At 40.0% G+C, this 19,615-nt stretch overlaps 1 protein-coding gene across 1 annotated transcript in view; it reads left to right on the top strand.

Annotated features, from left to right (window-relative positions):
- Positions 1 to 241: 241 nt before the first annotated feature.
- LOC144679757 (epidermal retinol dehydrogenase 2-like) overlaps positions 242 to 19,615 on the top strand; it is a 33,871-nt gene continuing 14,497 nt past the window's right edge. Inside the window, exons 1-4 of the mRNA XM_078540464.1 lie at positions 242 to 765; positions 8,878 to 9,009; positions 16,693 to 16,792; positions 18,629 to 18,773. Of these exons, the coding sequence (XP_078396590.1) occupies positions 445 to 765; positions 8,878 to 9,009; positions 16,693 to 16,792; positions 18,629 to 18,773 (698 nt within the window). The 5' untranslated portion in view covers positions 242 to 444. The remainder of the gene's footprint in view (positions 766 to 8,877; positions 9,010 to 16,692; positions 16,793 to 18,628; positions 18,774 to 19,615) is intronic.

Genomic DNA, 19,615 nt, shown 5'->3' on the forward strand with positions numbered 1-19,615 from the left:
GTATAAACTAGGGCTGTCTCCACAGCTCTGTTCAGCACTAGACCGACTGCGTGCAGGTCGAGTGTTCTTTTACATCACTGTGTGGATGGTACTGTACTCAGCCACGTTAACCCTATATGTGACAGACTGCTCTATTACAAATATCACCAACCAATGGAGCTGTTAAGCTTTTTACACTTATCACCACAGCAGCACGAAGCAGCCATGTGTGATTTCAGTGCTCCTAAACCAGTAGATGGCAATATTGGGACACTGATAATGAAATTACAAGCAAAACAAGAATGCGAACTTTAGCTTATACGCCCAAGATCGGAGAATTGCAACACAGGAGAGGCTGATTTGCAAAGTCCGCTTTGGACTGAAGCGGTTTGGAGCAAAGGTCGTCGGTTTTCTGCGGCTGTTGCACACAAACGCAACAGGTTGGCAGCAAACAAGGAAGAAGAAATGAATTTCCTTCTGGAGTCGCTTCTCACACTGTTCCTGTCGCTCTATTACATTCTGGAAGCTCTGGTGCTGCTGGTAGTGCCGGTGCGGAGGAAGAATGTGAGCGGGGAGATAGTGCTGGTGACCGGGGCTGGCAGCGGCATCGGGCGGCTCGTGGCGCTCGAGTTCGCCCGCCGACACGCCACGCTCGTGCTCTGGGACATCAATGAGGAAGGCAACAAGGAGTCTGCCCGGCAGGCCCGAGAGAGCGGAGCTTCCCGGGTCTACACCTACACGTGTGATTGCAGCAAGAGGACTTCTGTCTACGAAGTAGCCGACGAGGTAAAGAAAATACATTCTGAAAACTGCGAGCGAGGACTTGCATTACTTCCCGGAGGGGGAGGAGGGGTTAAATACAATACACGCAGAGGCTGTATCATCACTTTCTCTTTGTCAAGTAAATAAATCCCACTAGCACAGGTTTTTTTGTGTCATTCTATGATTTTAGTTAGGAAATCTTCCCACTATCACACCCCCTCGCCCCAGGAAAAAAATATGGAAATCTTAAAAGCAATGGTAAATCTGAACCATCCTCACCAATTATTTTGGTCAACACCCAAATACCTGGTCATGTGAGGCATTGCACTTGAGTGCAAGTGAACTGTTTGGTAAATTGGTGTTTAGAATCCACCAACCCACCCCTGCCCCCGTACACAAACAGGCCTGCTTGACTCATGTGGCAGGAACCCTCGTCAATTTTCCAATCCTTAATCCAGGATACCAAAGCTAAGTTGTTAAATTCCAGGACCTGGAAGGGTTCGAGGTGTCAGCTGTGGCTCAGTCCATATGCACCCTCGCCTTTGAATCAGAGGGTTGTGGGTTCATGTCCCACTCCCGGAAAACCAAGAACTGTGATTGTACTCCAAAGAAGTTGCAGTCTGTGACTGTTGGTAACTTGAAAGAGTTTCCTGCCCCAATAGCCAGAGAAAAAGAACCTCTAAATGCTGGCAATGGGCACATACAAGTGGGATGAGTCCACTAATGCTTTGGAGGATGAATTCCTAGTATGTATACAAGATGGTTTTCTAGAACAGTATGTTGAGGAACTAAGTAGGGAACAGGCTATCTTAGATCTAGTATTGTGCAATGAGAAAGGGTTGATTAATAGCCTTTTTGTAAAGGAGCCTTTAGGGAAGATTGACCACAATATGATAAAAATTGGCATTAAGTTTGAAAGAGATGATGTTCAATCTGAAACTGGAATCTTAAATCTAAACAAAGGAAACGATAAAGGTTTGAGTGGCATGTTGGCTGTGCTAGATTGGGAAACCACAATAAAAGGTTTGACGGCAATGGCTAGCATTTAAAGAATTAATACAGGATTTATAACAGATATACATTCATTTAATAAGGAACAAAAATCCACAGGAAAAGTGAAGTGGCTAATGAGAAGTTAATGATTGCATCAGATCAAAGGAAGAGGCTTATAAAGTTGTCAAAAATGTAGTAAGCCTGAGAATTAGGAGCTTTTTTAAGAATTCAACATAGGAGGATCAAGAAACTAATAAAGAGATAGAAAATAGAATGAGAGTAAACTAGTGAGAGACATAAAAAATGACTGTAAAAGCTTCTATAGGTATGTAAAAAGGAATAGATTAGCAAAAACAAATGTGGGCTCACTACAGACAGAGACAGGAGAATATATAAAGGGGAATAAGGAAGTGGCAGAGAAACGAAACAAAAATGTTGACTGTCTTCATAGAGGAACATATAGAAGTTGTCCCAAAAATACTAGAGCCAAGGGACTAGTGAGCATGAGGAACTAAAAGAGATTATTGCTGAAAATAGAGACATGCTAACTAAGCTTTTCGTCTTGCACCTATCAGAATAGCTTGCAAAACAATTCCTGTTACTCTTGGTAATTTCTTGCGAGCTTTCCTGATGAGTGCAAAACGTAAAGGTTAGCTAGCATGCCTCTTTTAATCAGCAATACTCAAGTTCTGTACTATTAAACAACTGTTTGAAAGAGGTTAGTAAACAAGTTGTACTAGAGAAATTATTAGGACTGAAAGTTAATAAATTCCCTGGAACTGATAATCTGTATCCCAGAGTGTTGAAAGTGGCAGCTATAGAGATAGTGGATGAATTGGTGGTCATCAAAATTTTATAGATTCTGGAATAGTTCCTGCAGATTAGAAGATAGCAAATATAACCCCACTATTTTAGAAAGGAGAGAGAAAACTGGGACCCATAGACCTGTTAGCTTTGCATCTGTAGTAGGGAAAATGCTAGAAAGTATTCTAAAGGATGTGATAGCTGAACACTTAGAAAATACTGGTAGGATTAGGCAGAGTCAGCCTGGATTTCTGAAAAGGAAATCATGTTTGACAAACCAGTTGGAGTTTTTTGAGGATGTAACTAGTAGAATAGATAAGGGGGAACCAGTGGATGTGTTGTCTTTAGATTTTCAGAATGCTTTCAGTAAAGCCCCACACAAGAGGTTAGTAAGGAAATTTAGAGCACATGGGTTAGGGGCTAACATACTAACGTGGATTGTGAATTAGTTAACGGACAAAAAACAGGGAGTAGGAATAAACGGGTCCTTCTCAGGTCCGCAGCGTGTGACTAGCGGGGCACTGCAAGGAGCAGTACTTGGGCCCGAGCTATTCACAATTTATATCAATGATTTGGATATGGGATCAATTGTAATATTTCCAAGTTTGCTGATGAGACAAAACTAGGTGGGAATCTGAGTTGTGAGGAGGATGTAAAGAGCCTTCAAGGGATGTAAATGGGTTTAGTGAGTGGGCAAGAGCATGCCAGATGGATTATAATATGGAAAAATGTGAAGTTATCCACTTTGGTAGGAAAAACAGAAATGCAGAGTATTTCTTAAATGGTAAGAGTAATGGTAAGGGACCTAGGTGGTGTTGTTCATGAGTTGCTGAAAGTTAACATGTGGGTGCAGCAAGCAATTAGGAAGGAAAATGGTATGTTGGCCTTTATTACAAGAGGATTTGAGTACAGGAGTAAAGAAGTCTTGCTGAAGTTGTACAGAGCATTGGTGAGACCGCACATGGGAGTATAGTGTATAGTTTTGGCCCCCTTACCTAAGGAAGGATATACTTGCCATGGAGGGAGTGCAGTGAAGTTTCACCAGACTGATTCCTGGGATGGTGGGATTATCCTATGAGAAGAGATTGAGGAGATGGGCCTGTATTCTCTAGAGTTTAGAAAAATTCTTACAGGGCTCAACAGGGTAGATACAGGAAGGATGTTTCTCCTGGTTGGGGGGCATCTAGAACCAGGGACACAGTCTCAGGATAAAGGAGTAGGCTGTCTAGGACAGAGATGAGGAATTTCTTCACTCAGATGGTTGTAAATCTTTGGAGTCTCATTCACTATGTTCAAGACAGAGATCAGCAGATTTTTAGATATTGAAAGATATCAAGGGATATGAGGAAGTGTGGGGAAATGGCATTGAGGTAGAAGATCAGCCATGATCTACTTGAATGGAAGAGCAAGCTCAAGGGGTTAAATGGCCTGCACCTCCTATTTCCCATGTTCTAATGAAAAATTGGGCTCAAATACTTAAGGCTTTCAAAGGCCCTAAGATGGTTTTCAGCCAGCTGGTCACTTGCTCTCATTCATCATTCTGGCCCACAATTCTATTCCCAGACTGAGGACAAGGAAACTCCTGCACTGGCTGTACCCTGTTTGGCCGCACCCCTTTTGATACAGCGAACTATGTTTGTAGTGGACAGAAACTGGTGGGATAATTTGGGACACTATGGTACCAGATGCTGGATCCCACCACACTGAGTGAACTTAACACAGAACTGTGCTAGAAGTACTATGGACTTTTAGCCCTGGATGCTTTAAGTGAAAAGCCCCCCAGTTTAGCTAGTTGCCATGTGACAGCTAGCTGTCTCCTCAGGCTATGATGAGTCAAGTGAGACAACAAGGTGTACAATAGCAGCTTTTGTGGAAAGCAGGTGAGCAGTGTGCACAGGTGCAGAATCTGGGCATAGTAAATTGCTCTTGAAAGTTTAAAATGGTGAGTTTTCTAAACAAAATCAGTTATTTGTACAATAAAGTTTTGAATTATTATATTGAGGTGGTATTTTAAATTTGCCACAGTGCCTACCTTTGATACTAGCATGAGTGGTCAAATATCAGAAAATTGAGGTCTGAACTCTCAAGCAGAGCAGGTACCGGTTTAATTGGGCTGGAGAGGGAGAAAAGTTCCAGTATCTGGGCAGCTTGAAGAAAAACTAGGCTCTATGGAAGGGTAATGATTTGGATGGGTTGCACTGCTTCGGTGAATGGGCCTGGAGCAATAGGTGTAGTGGTGGGAGATGGAAGGACAGTTGAGGTAAATCTAAATTTCACTTTACATTTTAAATTTTGTTTTTAAGCAAAATGTATAAAAGTGCTTAAATTAATCATAATTATCAATGTAACAATTCAAATCCTACTAGGAGCACACTCCCAGATGTTTTCCCCTGCCACCCCCCCTCATCCCCACCCTTTCCAAAAATGCACCTGCAATTTTCTGCCTTCTATATTTGATTCTGGTTTCTTTTAGGGTTTTTATTTCTCCAAATGAAGGAATAGTGCACCAGATCACATTTAACTATTGTTTTCACATGTCGGGCCCAAACTTAAATTGTCAGTTTCTGGAGCTGTGCCAGTTTCATTTAAAGCTATTGGTCAGCTTTTGCTAATTTTCTAGTTTGCCCTGTATTAGATACATAATGAATACTATTTTTGAGTAATTCTATGTTACATACAAATAAAATTGCAAAGGAATTAACAAATTAGGGATATAATCAACCAAAAAAAAGTCCTCATTAGCTCAGATTCCTACAAAATCAAAGTTCATAAAGTTGATACAATCTGTGGCTGAACTAAGACCTTTACTATGCTCCTGGTTGTAGCTAAGTGGTTCTCTATGACCTTTATAATGCTAAATCTTTATAAAGCTCTGATTAGGCCCCAACGAGAGTATTCCATCCAGTTCTGATCACCACGCTTTAGGAAAGATGTGACGGTCTTTGAGAGGGTGCAGAGGAGATTTATTAGAATGGTTCCGGGGAATCAGAGGGTATTAGTTACAAGGTTAGGTTGAAAAGGCTGGGGTTGCTCTCCTTGGAGTAAAGGAGATTGAGGGGAGATTTTACTGGAGGTATACAAGATTATGACAAGCTTAGATAAGGTAAAAAAGGAAAAGCTGTTCCCATTAGCTAATGGTATATGGACTAGGGGCCATTGATTTAAGATTTTGGGCAAGAGTTGCAGGGGGAATGTGAAGAAGAACTTTTTTATGTAGAGAGTGGTAATGACTAGGAACTCATTGTCTATGAGAGTGGTGGAAGCGGAAACAATCAATAATTTCAAAGGAAACTGGATGACCACTTGTAGAAAACAAACTTGCAGGGTTATGTGGATTGAGCAGGGGGGTGGGATTTACTGGATTTCTCTGCAGGGAGCTGGCATGGACTCGGTCCTAATGGCCATCTCCTGTGCTGTAAATGACGCTATAGCACTTGCTGCTTCTCCATAGGCAGAGCTTCAGTAAATTCTGTGCGAAAGCAAGTTAGTATAATTCCCTTTCCTGTCCTTTTTATAATAGATGAGCACTCGTGTTGTAGTGGAGTAAAGAAATGCTGGTCCACCACAGTCTATGTTGTTGGTATCTGTTGTTGATGGTGCAAAATGTGTTGTTTGTATTACTTTTGATGCAGTCCAGGTTTGTCTTTTGAGGAAGAAACGTTTCACTCTATCCACAAAGTAAGAATACTTAAAATCTGGCACCCTTCATCAAATCACAAATTATGCCTGCATTCATATTAATTTATGTTTTTGTTATCAGATCCTGGTATATGTAATTATGTTCTGTATGTTAGGTGGATCTTTATGTGTGAATAGTGAAACTTCTGCCACACTGTTCTAACTTTCCAAATCCTGCTTTTAGTTTCAAATTGAACCATTGGTGGTTTATTAGATGTTGCTATACATTTTTCTGACCTCTCACTCCTGTCAGAGCCTCTGATTCTGAGCAGCTTCATTCAATTGGAGAGAAACATTGTCTCAAAGATTGCTTTTGGTTAATAGATTGGTAAATTAATGGCAACTTTAAATATTGTGAGCCTCTTTGCTGTAACCTTCTCTCTCTCCTATCACCATTTTGATCAGCATGGACGGGACATGCCCTAGCTATAAGACTCCAAAGTTCTCTTGACTTGGGAGTCGTTCCTTTAGATTGGAAAATTGCTCATGTCACTGCGGAGTTAAAAAAGAGTGACAGAGGGAAACTAGGGAATTATTGACCAGTGAACCTAACATTTGTTGCTGGGAAATTGCTAGAGTCCATAATTAAGGATAAGGTGAGTGGTCAGCTAAAAACTTTCAAGGTTTTCATTGAAAGGAAACCAGCAGGGATTTGTAAAGGGTGGGTCATGCCTGATGAACCTGATTGAACTTTTTGAAGAGGTGATTAAAGTAGTGGACAGGGGAACGGCTATGAATGTTATTTATATCGACTTTGATGAAGTCCCTCATAAGAGATTGTTAACTAAAATTGTAGTTTTGTTTTATTTTTTGTTTTTTCACAGGATGCAGGTGTCACTGGCTAGGCCAGTGTTTATTGCCCATCCCTAATTTCCCTTGAGAAGGTGATGTTGAGCCACCTTGAACTGCTGTTCCAGGAATTTGACCCAGGGTCAGTGAAGGAAGATCAATATAGTTCCAAATCAGTATGGTGTGTGGCTTGGAGGAGAATTTGCAGGTGGTGGTGTTTCCGTGAATCTGTTGCCCTTAACCTTCTTGATGGTAAAGATTTTGGGTTTGGAAGGTGCTGTCAAAGGAGCCTTGGCGAGTTGCTTCAGTACATCTTGTAGATGGCACTCACTGCTGCCACTGTGCATTAGTGATGGAGGGAGTGAATATTTGTGGATGGGGTGCCAATCAGTGGGCTGCTTTGTCCTGGATGATGTTGAGGTTCCTGTATTGTCAGAGCTGCACTCATCCAGGCCACTGGGGAGTATTCCATCACATTCCAGACTTCTACCTTGTAGATGGTGGACAGGCTTTGGGGAGTCAGCAGGTGAGTTACTCGCTGCAAAATTCCCAGCCTCTGACCTGCTCTTGTAGCCACAGCATTTAAATGGTTGGTCCAGTTCAGTTTCTAGTCAATGGTAACCCCCCAGGATGTTGATAGTGGGGGATTCAGTGATGGTAATGCCGTAGAATGATTTTCTCTTGTTGGAGATGGTCATTGTCCGGCACTTAGGTGGCGTGAATATAACTTGCCACTAATGTCCTTTAGGGAGGGAAGTGTGCTGTCCTTGCCTGGTCGGGCCTACGTGTGACTCCAGATCCACAGCAATGTGGTTCAATCTTAAATGCCCTCTGAGTGGCTTAGTAGGCAATTTCAGTTGTATCAAACCACTACGAACTCTGTCAAGAATAAAACCAGACAGACCCCTCGGCACCAGAAACATCTGTCCATAACAGCATCAGTAGCAGTGATCACTGCACAGTCTTTGTGGAGTTGAAGCCCCATCTTCGCATTGAGGATACCCTCCATTGTGCTGTGTGGCACTACCACCATGCTAAGTGGGATAGGTTTCAAACAGATCTAGCAATTCAAGACTGGGCACCCATGAGACACTGGGCCATCAGCAGCAGCAGTATTATACTCGATCACAACCTCATGGCCTGGCATATCCCCCGCTCTACCCTTACCATCAAGTCAGGGGATCAACCCTGGTTCAATGAAGAGTCCAGGAGGGTGTTCCAGAAGCAGCATACCCCATGAACGAATATTTAAGAGAATCCAAAAATTAGAGCCAAAATTTACAGGAATCCAATTAGGAAACACATACACACGCAGTAATAGAACTTCAGAATTCTCTTCCGCAAATGGCAATTGATACTAGGTCAATTGGAAGCTTTAAATCTATGAAAGATATTTATATATTTATTATCCAAAAGTATTAAGGAGTAATATGGAATTAGGTCTCTGATAAGCTATGATTTCATTGAACGGCAGAACAGTCTTGAGTTGAATGGCCTTCTCCTATTCCTACGTTACTTTGTTTCTAAATCATACTTTAGCAACCAAAGGTTTCATTTTGTCTAATTCAAATGCTTAGCTTATTGCTGACTTCTAATGATATGTTCAATACCCTGGATCCAAGATAGGCTGTTGAAGAAGGGTTCTTTGTTTTGATTTTATATGTTATGTTTCTGATTTCTAGTATACAACATAATGTAATTAGAAGTATGATTAATACACTTAACACTTCATAAACTAGAGTACAAATGAGTTAAAGAAACAATGGAATAACTCTAGTAAATATAGGAAAATGGACTTTAGGCAAAGAGTTTGGATTATGTGTTGCTATTTAGTGGTGTATGTGTTGCTGTTTATACAATTTTTTTTGACAGGTGAAAAGAGAGGTTGGAGATGTCAGCATTCTGATAAACAACGCAGGTATTGTCACAGGAAAGAACCTTATTGATTCACCAGATGCCATGCTAGAGAAAACCATGGAAGTGAACAGTCTTGCACATTTTTGGGTAAGCAATTCAGTACTGTTAATTAGTTGATGATTTGAATCGGAAGTTGACAATCTTGTGTAGCCTGTTATTAATGAGTTTCAATAAAATGTAAGCTACAAAACAAGCATTCTTTGCATTTTATTTTACCTTTGGCCTGATAATAAAGATTTTTAAAATGTTTTTTAATTTGTCTAACATGACCTAACTTAAATTTTAAAGAGGAAGGATATGACCATCACATGCACATGATTTTCAGTTTATTGATGTTGAATCGGAGGGGACATCATTGAAAGCCGCAAAGAACTCTGAGTTTGCACCAGCCCTTTTCACATCTGACCATGTCAGCTGAGGCTCTGGTTATATTGCACTTCAAATCTGAGTTATGTTGCTAGTTGTTTATGTATGAAAATCCATGTTTCCACTGCCACCATACTTCCTAAGCACTAAAATCTTACTTGATACCATGTTGGAACAATTGGATCTCTTCTTGGATCTAAACCAACTTTAATCTTTCTGAAAACTTCATTCTAACTTCCAGAACTTTCTCTTTACGTTCTTTACATATTCAGCTCTCTAGCCTCCTTTGAAAAGCTTCTGAATTTATGTCATCAATCTCTGACATTAAATATCTTGCAATATGAGAAAATCCCATTTCATCAGACCTGACAATCATAATGATATATTTAGTAACATTGATGTTCAAAGATGTCAGTTCAACAAAAATGTCTTAGTAACTATTGCTGGCAATTTTATTTTTTTCTTACTAAACGCTCATTTCCAATTAATTTTATTCTCCTTTTCTACCAGTGTATAAATTTTCAGGAAGAAATGCAGTACTGGTAACATCATCTCTGAACCTCCTATCATTTTGTCAGACAAAAGGACCATAACACACAGCTTTGCCTTTACCCCTGTTAGTATTAACAAGGCCACCCTGGTACTGTTATAGTAATAGACAGCAGCAGCTGCACCAAAGCATATGCAGGTTTGTTTGAATGAAGGGTTAATTTTTGTATCTCTTATGTCTCCCTTGAATGGGGCACAGCCAAGACATTACCTTTGTTATAGGAGTTTGAGGTCCTTTTATTTCACCTTCCCCCTACACTCTGCTTTCAGATCTGGATCTGCCAAATCCTACAGTAGCCTTCCCTTTCAGTTCCAGCACAGAACCACAGATGACTGAGCTGAAGGCTATCTAAATTCAATGCCTCAAAAAAAAACTACGAACCAAAACAGTTTATCTGCTGGAAAATAATTAAACAATACATGTAGCTCTGACTCTCTGTAGGTATGGACATTGTTGGCATGTATTTCCCATTTCTGTTATGAACCTGTTAGGGACTGTTAAAGTTTTAAAGAAATCTGAAAATGCATCAATTAACTGACTGGATTATACCACAAGATTTCATGGTTTTCAACAAAAAAACAAACATCATTATATATCAAAAACAATTAAACAAAGTAACCACTATTACCTTATACATGGTTGCAAACTAGTGTTATTATGAACTCAGTTTTACTTCTTACTCCCTGCACGCCCCCCCCCCAAGAATTTCCTTATCTTATGAAACCTTGAAGGTGCATTCACTTTTCCTGGGACCACCAGAATTTATGCCACAGCCCTCCAGAATTTACTTTAATTCTCCTTCGTATTCCAGTTACTTCTGGGTTAAATTTGATGAGAGTCCTTCCCTTAACCTTTTAGCTACACGACCCTTTACACATGCAGCGAATGAAGAAGCTAGTATTTTCTCTGCTTGAAATGCAGGCCTATCACATCCTATTGGACTCACCTGATGAGATGCAGTCTTTACCAAAACACAGCTGCAACTGCTTCTGTCTGTTCCCAAGCTAAGCTGCCTGCTTCTGTTAGCAAATGCACACAAGCAAAAGTACCTTATAACCATGGCTCCAGAAACCACTATCTGCATGGCAATTTGACCGGCCTGTTCCCCAGGTAGAAATGTAAATTAACTATCTTTAAATTCCAAAGTTTTCCTTGATTCTAGGAAACCATATGAATAGTTTATGTCTCTAATAGTTTTATGACCTCTCTCCCAAAATTGCCAGCTTTTAGCTTTTTTTACGGAGATAACAATAGGCATCCTGGCCAAGAGGTCAGGAAATGTATCATTCATTGTTCAAGTATATAGCTGTCCCTCTGACCTTGGAAAATAAACATTGGCAGCTTTTAACTGTAATTAATTCCCAGCTTGTTTGAATTGCATTCACTTCTCAGTCAGGATTTTCCATTTATCTTACGTTTAACACTTTAACCTCCTAAAACTATAAGTTATATTTTAAAACTTATGAATTATGAACTAGATATTAGCAACACTTCCTACAATAGCCCTTTCCCTCAGCAGTGTGCCCACTCTCTAAAGAGTATGTATCTCTGGGCTCCTGCATGCTGCTGACTCTGACCTCATTTCAAACTGCTTTTAAACTCATGTTGGACTGCTGAGCCTGAGTGTCCCAAAGTTGCCTTCAAACCCCACACAAAGATGGAAAGCAACAACATAAAGATTCTTAGCCCACTTCCCAAGATCCCAGTGTAATAGCCACTGCTTTACACGATGGATCCCTCAGCTCCTTGTTCTGGTTGCCGGCAGATATCCAGTGCCTTCCCACAGCTTTCCAAGCTAACTCTGCTGGCTGCTTTCTGCCACAAGGCTCTGTGAGGGCCACTATAGATTTCTTCCTCTAGCTTAAAGCTGGTAAATCTTCCAGCAGCTTTTCCCTCATAAAATCCAAACTGAGTTAGAGCCCTACCCACCTTCCATGCAGCGAATGAAGAAGCTAGTATTTTCTCTGCTTGAAATGCAGGCCTATCACATCCTATTGGACTCACCTGATGAGATGCAGTCTTTACCAAAACACAGCTGCAACTGCTTCTGTCTGTTCCCAAGCTAAGCTGCCTGCTTCTGTTAGCAAATGCACACAAGCAAAAGTACCTTATAACCATGGCTCCAGAAACCACTATCTGCATGGCAATTTGACCGGCCTGTTCCCCAGGTAGAAATGTAAATTAACTATCTTTAAATTCCAAAGTTTTCCTTGATTCTAGGAAACCATATGAATAGTTTATGTCTCTAATAGTTTTATGACCTCTCTCCCAAAATTGCCAGCTTTTAGCTTTTTTTACGGAGATAACAATAGGCATCCTGGCCAAGAGGTCAGGAAATGTATCATTCATTGTTCAAGTATATAGCTGTCCCTCTGACCTTGGAAAATAAACATTGGCAGCTTTTAACTGTAATTAATTCCCAGCTTGTTTGAATTGCATTCACTTCTCAGTCAGGATTTTCCATTTATCTTACGTTTAACACTTTAACCTCCTAAAACTATAAGTTATATTTTAAAACTTATGAATTATGAACTAGATATTAGCAACACTTCCTACAATAGCCCTTTCCCTCAGCAGTGTGCCCACTCTCTAAAGAGTATGTATCTCTGGGCTCCTGCATGCTGCTGACTCTGACCTCATTTCAAACTGCTTTTAAACTCATGTTGGACTGCTGAGCCTGAGTGTCCCAAAGTTGCCTTCAAACCCCACACAAAGATGGAAAGCAACAACATAAAGATTCTTAGCCCACTTCCCAAGATCCCAGTGTAATAGCCACTGCACAACAGAATGCAAACACCCTCTCCAATGTGTTAATGTCTGTATGCTGTAGCTGTTAGTAAATTCCATAGCCCTTTGATTCTACGAAAACAGCCCAATTGTGGGAACCAAGATAATCCACAATACAAATGCCTCTTTATATTTGTATAGAAATGTGGCAAAAGGCACTTCGGTTATCGTAAAATGTGACCCATGGTTGTTCATAGTCCTTACTGTAATTTCTATAATGTTTAACATTTATCACGAATGGCCTATGATTTCCTTAGAATTTGCCATGACAAAATTGCCACAAGCAGGATAATACATCAAAAACATTACTTGAGAAATGTAGATGTCGTAACATATGTAGTCACCTTATTCTCATATTTGGTAGCATCTGTGAGATGGTAACTGTTTCTCGCTTCACTGATGCTTCCAGACCTGTTGAGTATTTCCAGCATTTTCTGTTTTTATCTCCAATTTCCTGCATCCTCAGTATTCTTCTTTCATGTTACTAGCATGTTTTATAGGTTGTGTCCTGGAACCGAATTTAAAAACAACACCGGCGTCTGTAGAACCTTGTTCAATCTTCCACGTGGGTTGTGCTGGTTGCTGATTCCACCTTCAACTTGTGAAAAGTATAAAAGTACAGCCTGGGGAGAGACAGCATATTATAAAAAATATATTTAACCTTAGAATGCGATTGATAGTAAGTTTAAAATTCAGAAATGTGATTAACTTGGATCACTTCTTTAATATGAAATAACTTTTAATGAAAATTAAATTCTGTGTTTCTGTGTTCCTTTAGTTTAAATGTATTTTCTTAGAATGTATTATCCTAAAATAAAAACAAAACACTACTGCGGATGCTGGAAATCCAAAACAAAAACAGAATTACCTGGAAAAACTCAGCAGGTCTGGCAGCATCGGTGGAGAAGGGTCGTGAGTACTTGAAACGTCGACTCTTTTCTTCTCCACCGATGCTGCCAGACCTGCTGAGTTTTTCCAGGTAATTCTGTTTTTATCCTAAAATAACTCCATGGAAAAGCTCTGTTTAGTTTTCTTCCTCCTACCTCTTTTTATGAGAGGTGTCTGGTTTTCATTCTGTTCTCTTTACACAGAATGGTTGAGTGCAGAAACTCAGCAGAATAAATATATCCACAAATATATCTAAACCGGTTCCTGTTTGTATTTTTAAATAGCAAATAAAGAATTAGTAATATGTAAGGAAGTGCCATAGCACAATTAGAACAGCGAATGACTTATTTCCTTGCTACATTTCCAACAACTCCAAATTCTATTTTTTGACAATCCTGTCAAGTGCTGCCTTAAAATCCATTAAGGTTTTTTGTTCCACAACCAGTAATCTGTTCCACATGCTTAAATTCTATACACAGCAGAAAGGCATACTTGGTTCCAATTTGTCTAAACTTTTCATAACTTTAATGGCAATGAATTAATCAGAGTTAAATTCTTCAATTAACATGCTAACTTTTTTGGCAATTGTTTTAAAATTTTTAAAAATGTGTAGTAATCGTAGAAAGTAACCTACCCCTCCCCCACAACACCCTGATGGATTAAATCAAAGTCTGCCATTTACAGTTCAGTGACTTCTGCAGCCTGTGTAAGCCTTTTATGTTTCAAGCCACAGACTGCTGGCTTCTTTGTATTAATTCTTAGAAGCTTCTGAGCATGAAGCATGTATCGCCAGGTTACAATTATTTTTATTTATGGTCACCTCAACCTTGCTTATTTCTCCCCCACCACAATGATGATGATAAAACGTGTATAAGAATATGGGAAACCAGTGGAGAAAGTACCAGCGATGAGGGGCTTTGGTGGGTGGGAATCTAGGTTGGCTTGCTGCTTGCTTGAGGCACAAACTCAGTGGCTCTTTTTAAAGGCTACTTTTTCAAAACCCTTTCAGCTCCTATTTTCTCAATTTCTAATATGTAAAATAAGTTTAGCAATATAGAATTACGTATTTCACAATAAAATGATTGCCTTTAATTTTTTTGTTTGCATCCATGTAACTTCAGTAATATTTTTCTTGAAGTTTTCCGCCTCTCCGTAGCCTGGGCTTGAGGTTCATATTTTGGCTCAGAACGATTGCTGATAGCTTTAGATGCAGTCTGAATTTGTGTAGGAGTCCCCATTACGCATTAGTAGGTTTCTGTTAATACAAGTGGCAGACTCAAGCAACAACAATGCTATATTTTGGCCCCGCTCTAGATTATGTGCAGAGGTACTAAAATGGTGCTTAAACCTCTGACCTTCTGACACACAAATTTCAGCTGTTGGTAGACTTTCTGATTGCACCTCCAGAATATCCCCAGACACAATAAAGGAAAATCCATCCTTGTTTCTGAAGATGATTCCGTGTAGGCTTGTGCTGAAGATGCAATGCTCAAAGCATTGTGGAGGTGGCTTTGCTTTTAGCAAAGTAAGAACATAAGTTCTTCCAAGTAAGAACATAAGAAATAGGAGCAAGAGAAGGCAATATGGCCCCTTCAGCCTGCTCTGCCATTCAATAAAATCACAGTTGATTCATCAATTCCACTTTCCCATTTTGTCCTCATATCCCTTGATCAGTTAGTTCCCAAAGATTTATTGATTTCAGCCTTAAATATTATAAACAAAGAATCTGCAGTCTTCTAGGGTAGAGAATTCTAAAGGTTTCCAACCCTCTGAATGAAGAAATTTCTTGTCACCTCAGTCTTAAAAGGCTAATACTTTATGCCAAGATTATGATCCCCAGTTCTAATCACTCCAGCCAGGGGAAACAGTCTCTCAACATCTGTTCTGTCAATCCCTCTAAGAATTTTACATGTTGCAATGAGATCACCTCTCATTCTTCTGAACTCCAGATGATATCGGCCCATTCTATTCTATAAAATCTCATAAAATCTTCCCAAGAAGCAGCCTAGCGAACCATTGTTGCACTCACTGCAAAGCAAGTATTTCCTTCCTTAGGAAAGGAAACCAAAACCATACTCCAAATGTGGTTTCTCCAAAGCCCTATATAATTGTTGTGACTTCATTGCTCCTACATTCTAAACCCCTTGCAATGAAAGCCAACGAGCCATTTGCCCGCCTAATTACTTGCTATACCTGTACGATAACTTTCTGTGATACGTGTACAAGAACACCCAATTCCCTCTGAATACCAACAAATTTTTGAGTCTCGCCTTTTTAAAAATATTCTGATTTTCTATTTTTACCAAAGTGGATAATTTTACATTTCTCAATATTATACTCCATCTGCTACCATCTTCCCAATCACTTAAATGTCTCTATTCCTTTGCAGCCTCTTAGCGTCTACCTCACAGTTTATATCCAAGTTTAGACAAAACTAGATTGGAAATAATTACCCAATCCCCGTATCTAGGTCATAGGTTTAAACAGCTGAGCCCCAAGCACTTGTCCTTGCAACACCCCACTAGGTTACAACGTGCAACCCGAAAACGATGCATTTATTCCTATTCTCTGTTTTCTGTTCGTTAACCAATCCTCAATTCATGCTAATGCATGAGCCCTAACCATATTCAACAACATCTTTTGTACCACCTTATCGAATGCCTTCTGAACATTCAGATTCTTGACTGAATTCTGAGTAATGCTATTACTTCTACAATATTGTGCATCTTAAATTGCTTTGCGACAGTGCAAAAATGGCAATAAAACTAGCACGTGAATAATTTTATATTAAATTGTTTTGCCCGCAGTGCATTAAAGGATAAAATCATGTACATTTTGGAGACTTCTTTTGTTCGATTAAAAACTCAGACAAGATACCCTTGGGTTATAATTGCTGATTTTCAGTTTTGTACATGTTTTTAGTGGCTTTCTGTACTTTCTACTTCTCACTGTTTTTTCTCCTGTCTTATTTACTGATTTTGGTTTATTTCATTTAACGGTGATTAATGTAAATAATCTGGCTAAGTTTGCTATACTAGGGGAAAAATGAATTGTCAATGCAGTTTTCAAATATGTCTTTATGTTCTCTTCCTCATTTCGTAATCCTTATAGTTTTAAGTAAAAACAATAAGCCATCGGTTACAGTCCACTTAGTAATTCTGATGGTTAACTGTTTTTAGACCTATAAAGCGTTCCTGCCTGCAATGATTGCCAGCAACCATGGCCATCTGGTTAGTGTTGCCAGTTCAGCAGGACTGTTTCCAGTCAATGGATTGGCAGGTAAGAATAGCTTCTGTGGCTTCTGGAGATTTTATGCTCATAATATTTAGACTGAGAATGTTGTACAATATGGCAGAATATATGCAGCTTTAAATTGCTGTTGTTTTCTACATTTCAGTTTGTGCATATATTTCAAGTGTTTAATATCAATGAGTTAAACTATTACTTTTCTTAAAACATGTGTGGGTATTACACTTTTATCATTATAGAAGCATTATACCATATAATTTACAAGGCACAGATTTTGCTCTCAACAGGGAAAGATCGATATTCAGTATTCATCAAATTGGTGGAAGGGGTCATCAACACTGCTATCAAGCAGCACTTGCTTAGTAATAACCTGCTCACTGACGTTCAGTTTGGGTTCTGCCAGGGCCACTCAGCTCCTGACCTCATTACAGCCTTGGTTCAAACATGGACAAAAGAGCTGAACTCCAGAGGTGAGGTGAAAGTGACCGCCCTTGACATCAAGGCAGCATTTGACCAAGTGTGGCATCAAGGATCCATAGCAAAACTGGAGTCAATGGGAATCAGGAAAAACTCCCCACTGGTTAGCGTCATACCTAGCATAAAGGAAGATGGTTGCGGTAGTTGGAGGTCAATCATCTCAGTTCTAAGACATCACTGCAGGAGATCTTCAGGGCAGTGTCTTAGGTGCGACCATCTCCAGCTGCTTCATTAATGACCTTTTGATCGTAATGTCAGAAGTGGGGATGTTCACTGATGATTGCACAATGTACAGCACCATTCATGACGACTCAGATACTGTAGCAGTCCATGTCCAAATGCAGCAAGACCTGTACAATATCCAGGCTTGGGCTGACAAGTGGGAAGTAGCATTCGCGCCACACAAGTACCAGGTAATGACCATCTCCGACAAGAGAGAATCTAACCATCGCCCCTTGACATTTAATGGCATCACCATCGCTGAATCCCCCACTATCAACATTCTGGAGATTACCATTGACCAGAAACTGAGCTGGACTAGCCACATAAGTACCATGGCTACAAGAACAGATCAGAGGCTAGGAATCCTGCGGCGAGTAACTCACCTTCTGACTCCCCAAAACCTGTCCAAGGCGCAAGTTGGGAGTGTGATGGAATACCCTCCACTTGCCTGGATGAATACAACTCCAACAACACTCAAGAAGCTTCACACCATCCAGGACAAAGCAGCCCGCTTAACTAGCACCCCTTCCATAAACATTCACTTCCTCCACCACCAACGAACAGAGGCAGCAATGTGTGCCATCTACAAGATGTACTGCAGAAACTCACCAAGGCTCCTTAGGCAACACCTTCCAAACCCACTGCCACTACCATCTGGAAGAACAAGGGCAGGGGAAACATGGGAACACCACCACCTGGAAGTTCCCCTCCAAGTCACTTGCCATCATGACTTGGAAATATATCGCAGTTCCTTCACTGTCACTGTGTTGAAATCCTGAAACTCCCTTCCTAAGAGCATTGTGGGTATATTACACCACATTGACTGCAGCAGTTCAAGAAGGCAGCTCACCACCACCACCTCGAGGGCAATTGGGGATGGGCAACAAATGCTGGCCTAGCCAGTGACACCCACAGCCTCTAAATGAATTTAAAAAAACCTCATTGATAGCTGCCCATTGATCTTTAGGCTTGTCAGTGGAGATTTCCTATAATCTGGCATCTAATATTTCTAATATTGAATATCACCGCTATATGTGTTATCAATAATTAGAACTATGATAATTTTTTTTAAACTGTCTTTTTATTCTCATACAACTGACTTCTGTCCTAGTAGATCTGATTCCCAATTGTTTTTGGTGAGCAACGGGTGTCTTTCATCTTTTACAGATTATTGTTCAAGCAAGTTTGCAGCAGTTGGCTTTGCTGATTCTGTTGCACTAGAATTGCTTGTATCAGGGAAAAATGGTATCAAGACTACCATCGTTTGCCCATTCTTTATACGCACCGGCATGTTTGATGGCTGTAACACCAAGTAGGTAGTCATGTAGATTCATTAAATTTGTCATCTTTACTTTCAACTTTATTGACTCAAGCTTAAAATGTATTGCTAGAATGTGTTACTTAAAACTTACAATCTTGAAATGTTAGTATTGTGGCATTCTGATTAATTTCTAGCAATTTTGTAATGAATTACAAAATTAGGGGGAGGCGGTGGCATAGTGGTGTCGTCACTGGACTAGTATTCCAGAGACCCAGGGTAATGCTCTGAGGACCCGAGTTCAAATGCCAACACGCAGGTGCTGAAATTTGAATTCAATAAAAATCTGGAATTAAAAGCCTGATGACCGTGAAACCATTGTCGATTGTCGTAAAAACCCATCTGGTTCAATAATGTCCTTTAGGGAAGGAAATCTGCCATCCTTACCTCGTCTGGCCTGCATGTGACTCCAGACCCACAGCAATGTGGTTGACTCTTAAATGCCCTCTGAACAAGGGCAGTTAGGGATGGGCAATAAATGCTGGCCTAGCCAGCGATGCCCACATTTTATGAATGAATAAAAAAAAAGAATATTTATGAGTCCAACTGATGAATCTGAATTGTGTTAAGTGAAAGTATACTGGCAGGCAATGTATGGGGTAATTCTAAATGCTCAAGGCAACAGGCATAACCAGGGGTTGACAAAATAACAACATTCCATTAAGTGGAAAGTGTGGCAGAGGTAGGAAAACCAATGCCAGCAATAAAAGGAGTAAACAGGTGATAAAGGATGATAAAAAAGGTTGCATTGTTTAAAATTACATATATGATTAAAACACTAAAATGAGTACAGCAAAAAATGAAGAAAATAAATAGATTATGAGGGTGAAGATCAT

The sequence above is a fragment of the Cetorhinus maximus genome, chromosome 4, assembly GCF_964194155.1.
Source record: "Cetorhinus maximus chromosome 4, sCetMax3.hap1.1, whole genome shotgun sequence".
Classification (NCBI taxonomy): Eukaryota; Metazoa; Chordata; class Chondrichthyes; order Lamniformes; family Cetorhinidae; genus Cetorhinus; species Cetorhinus maximus.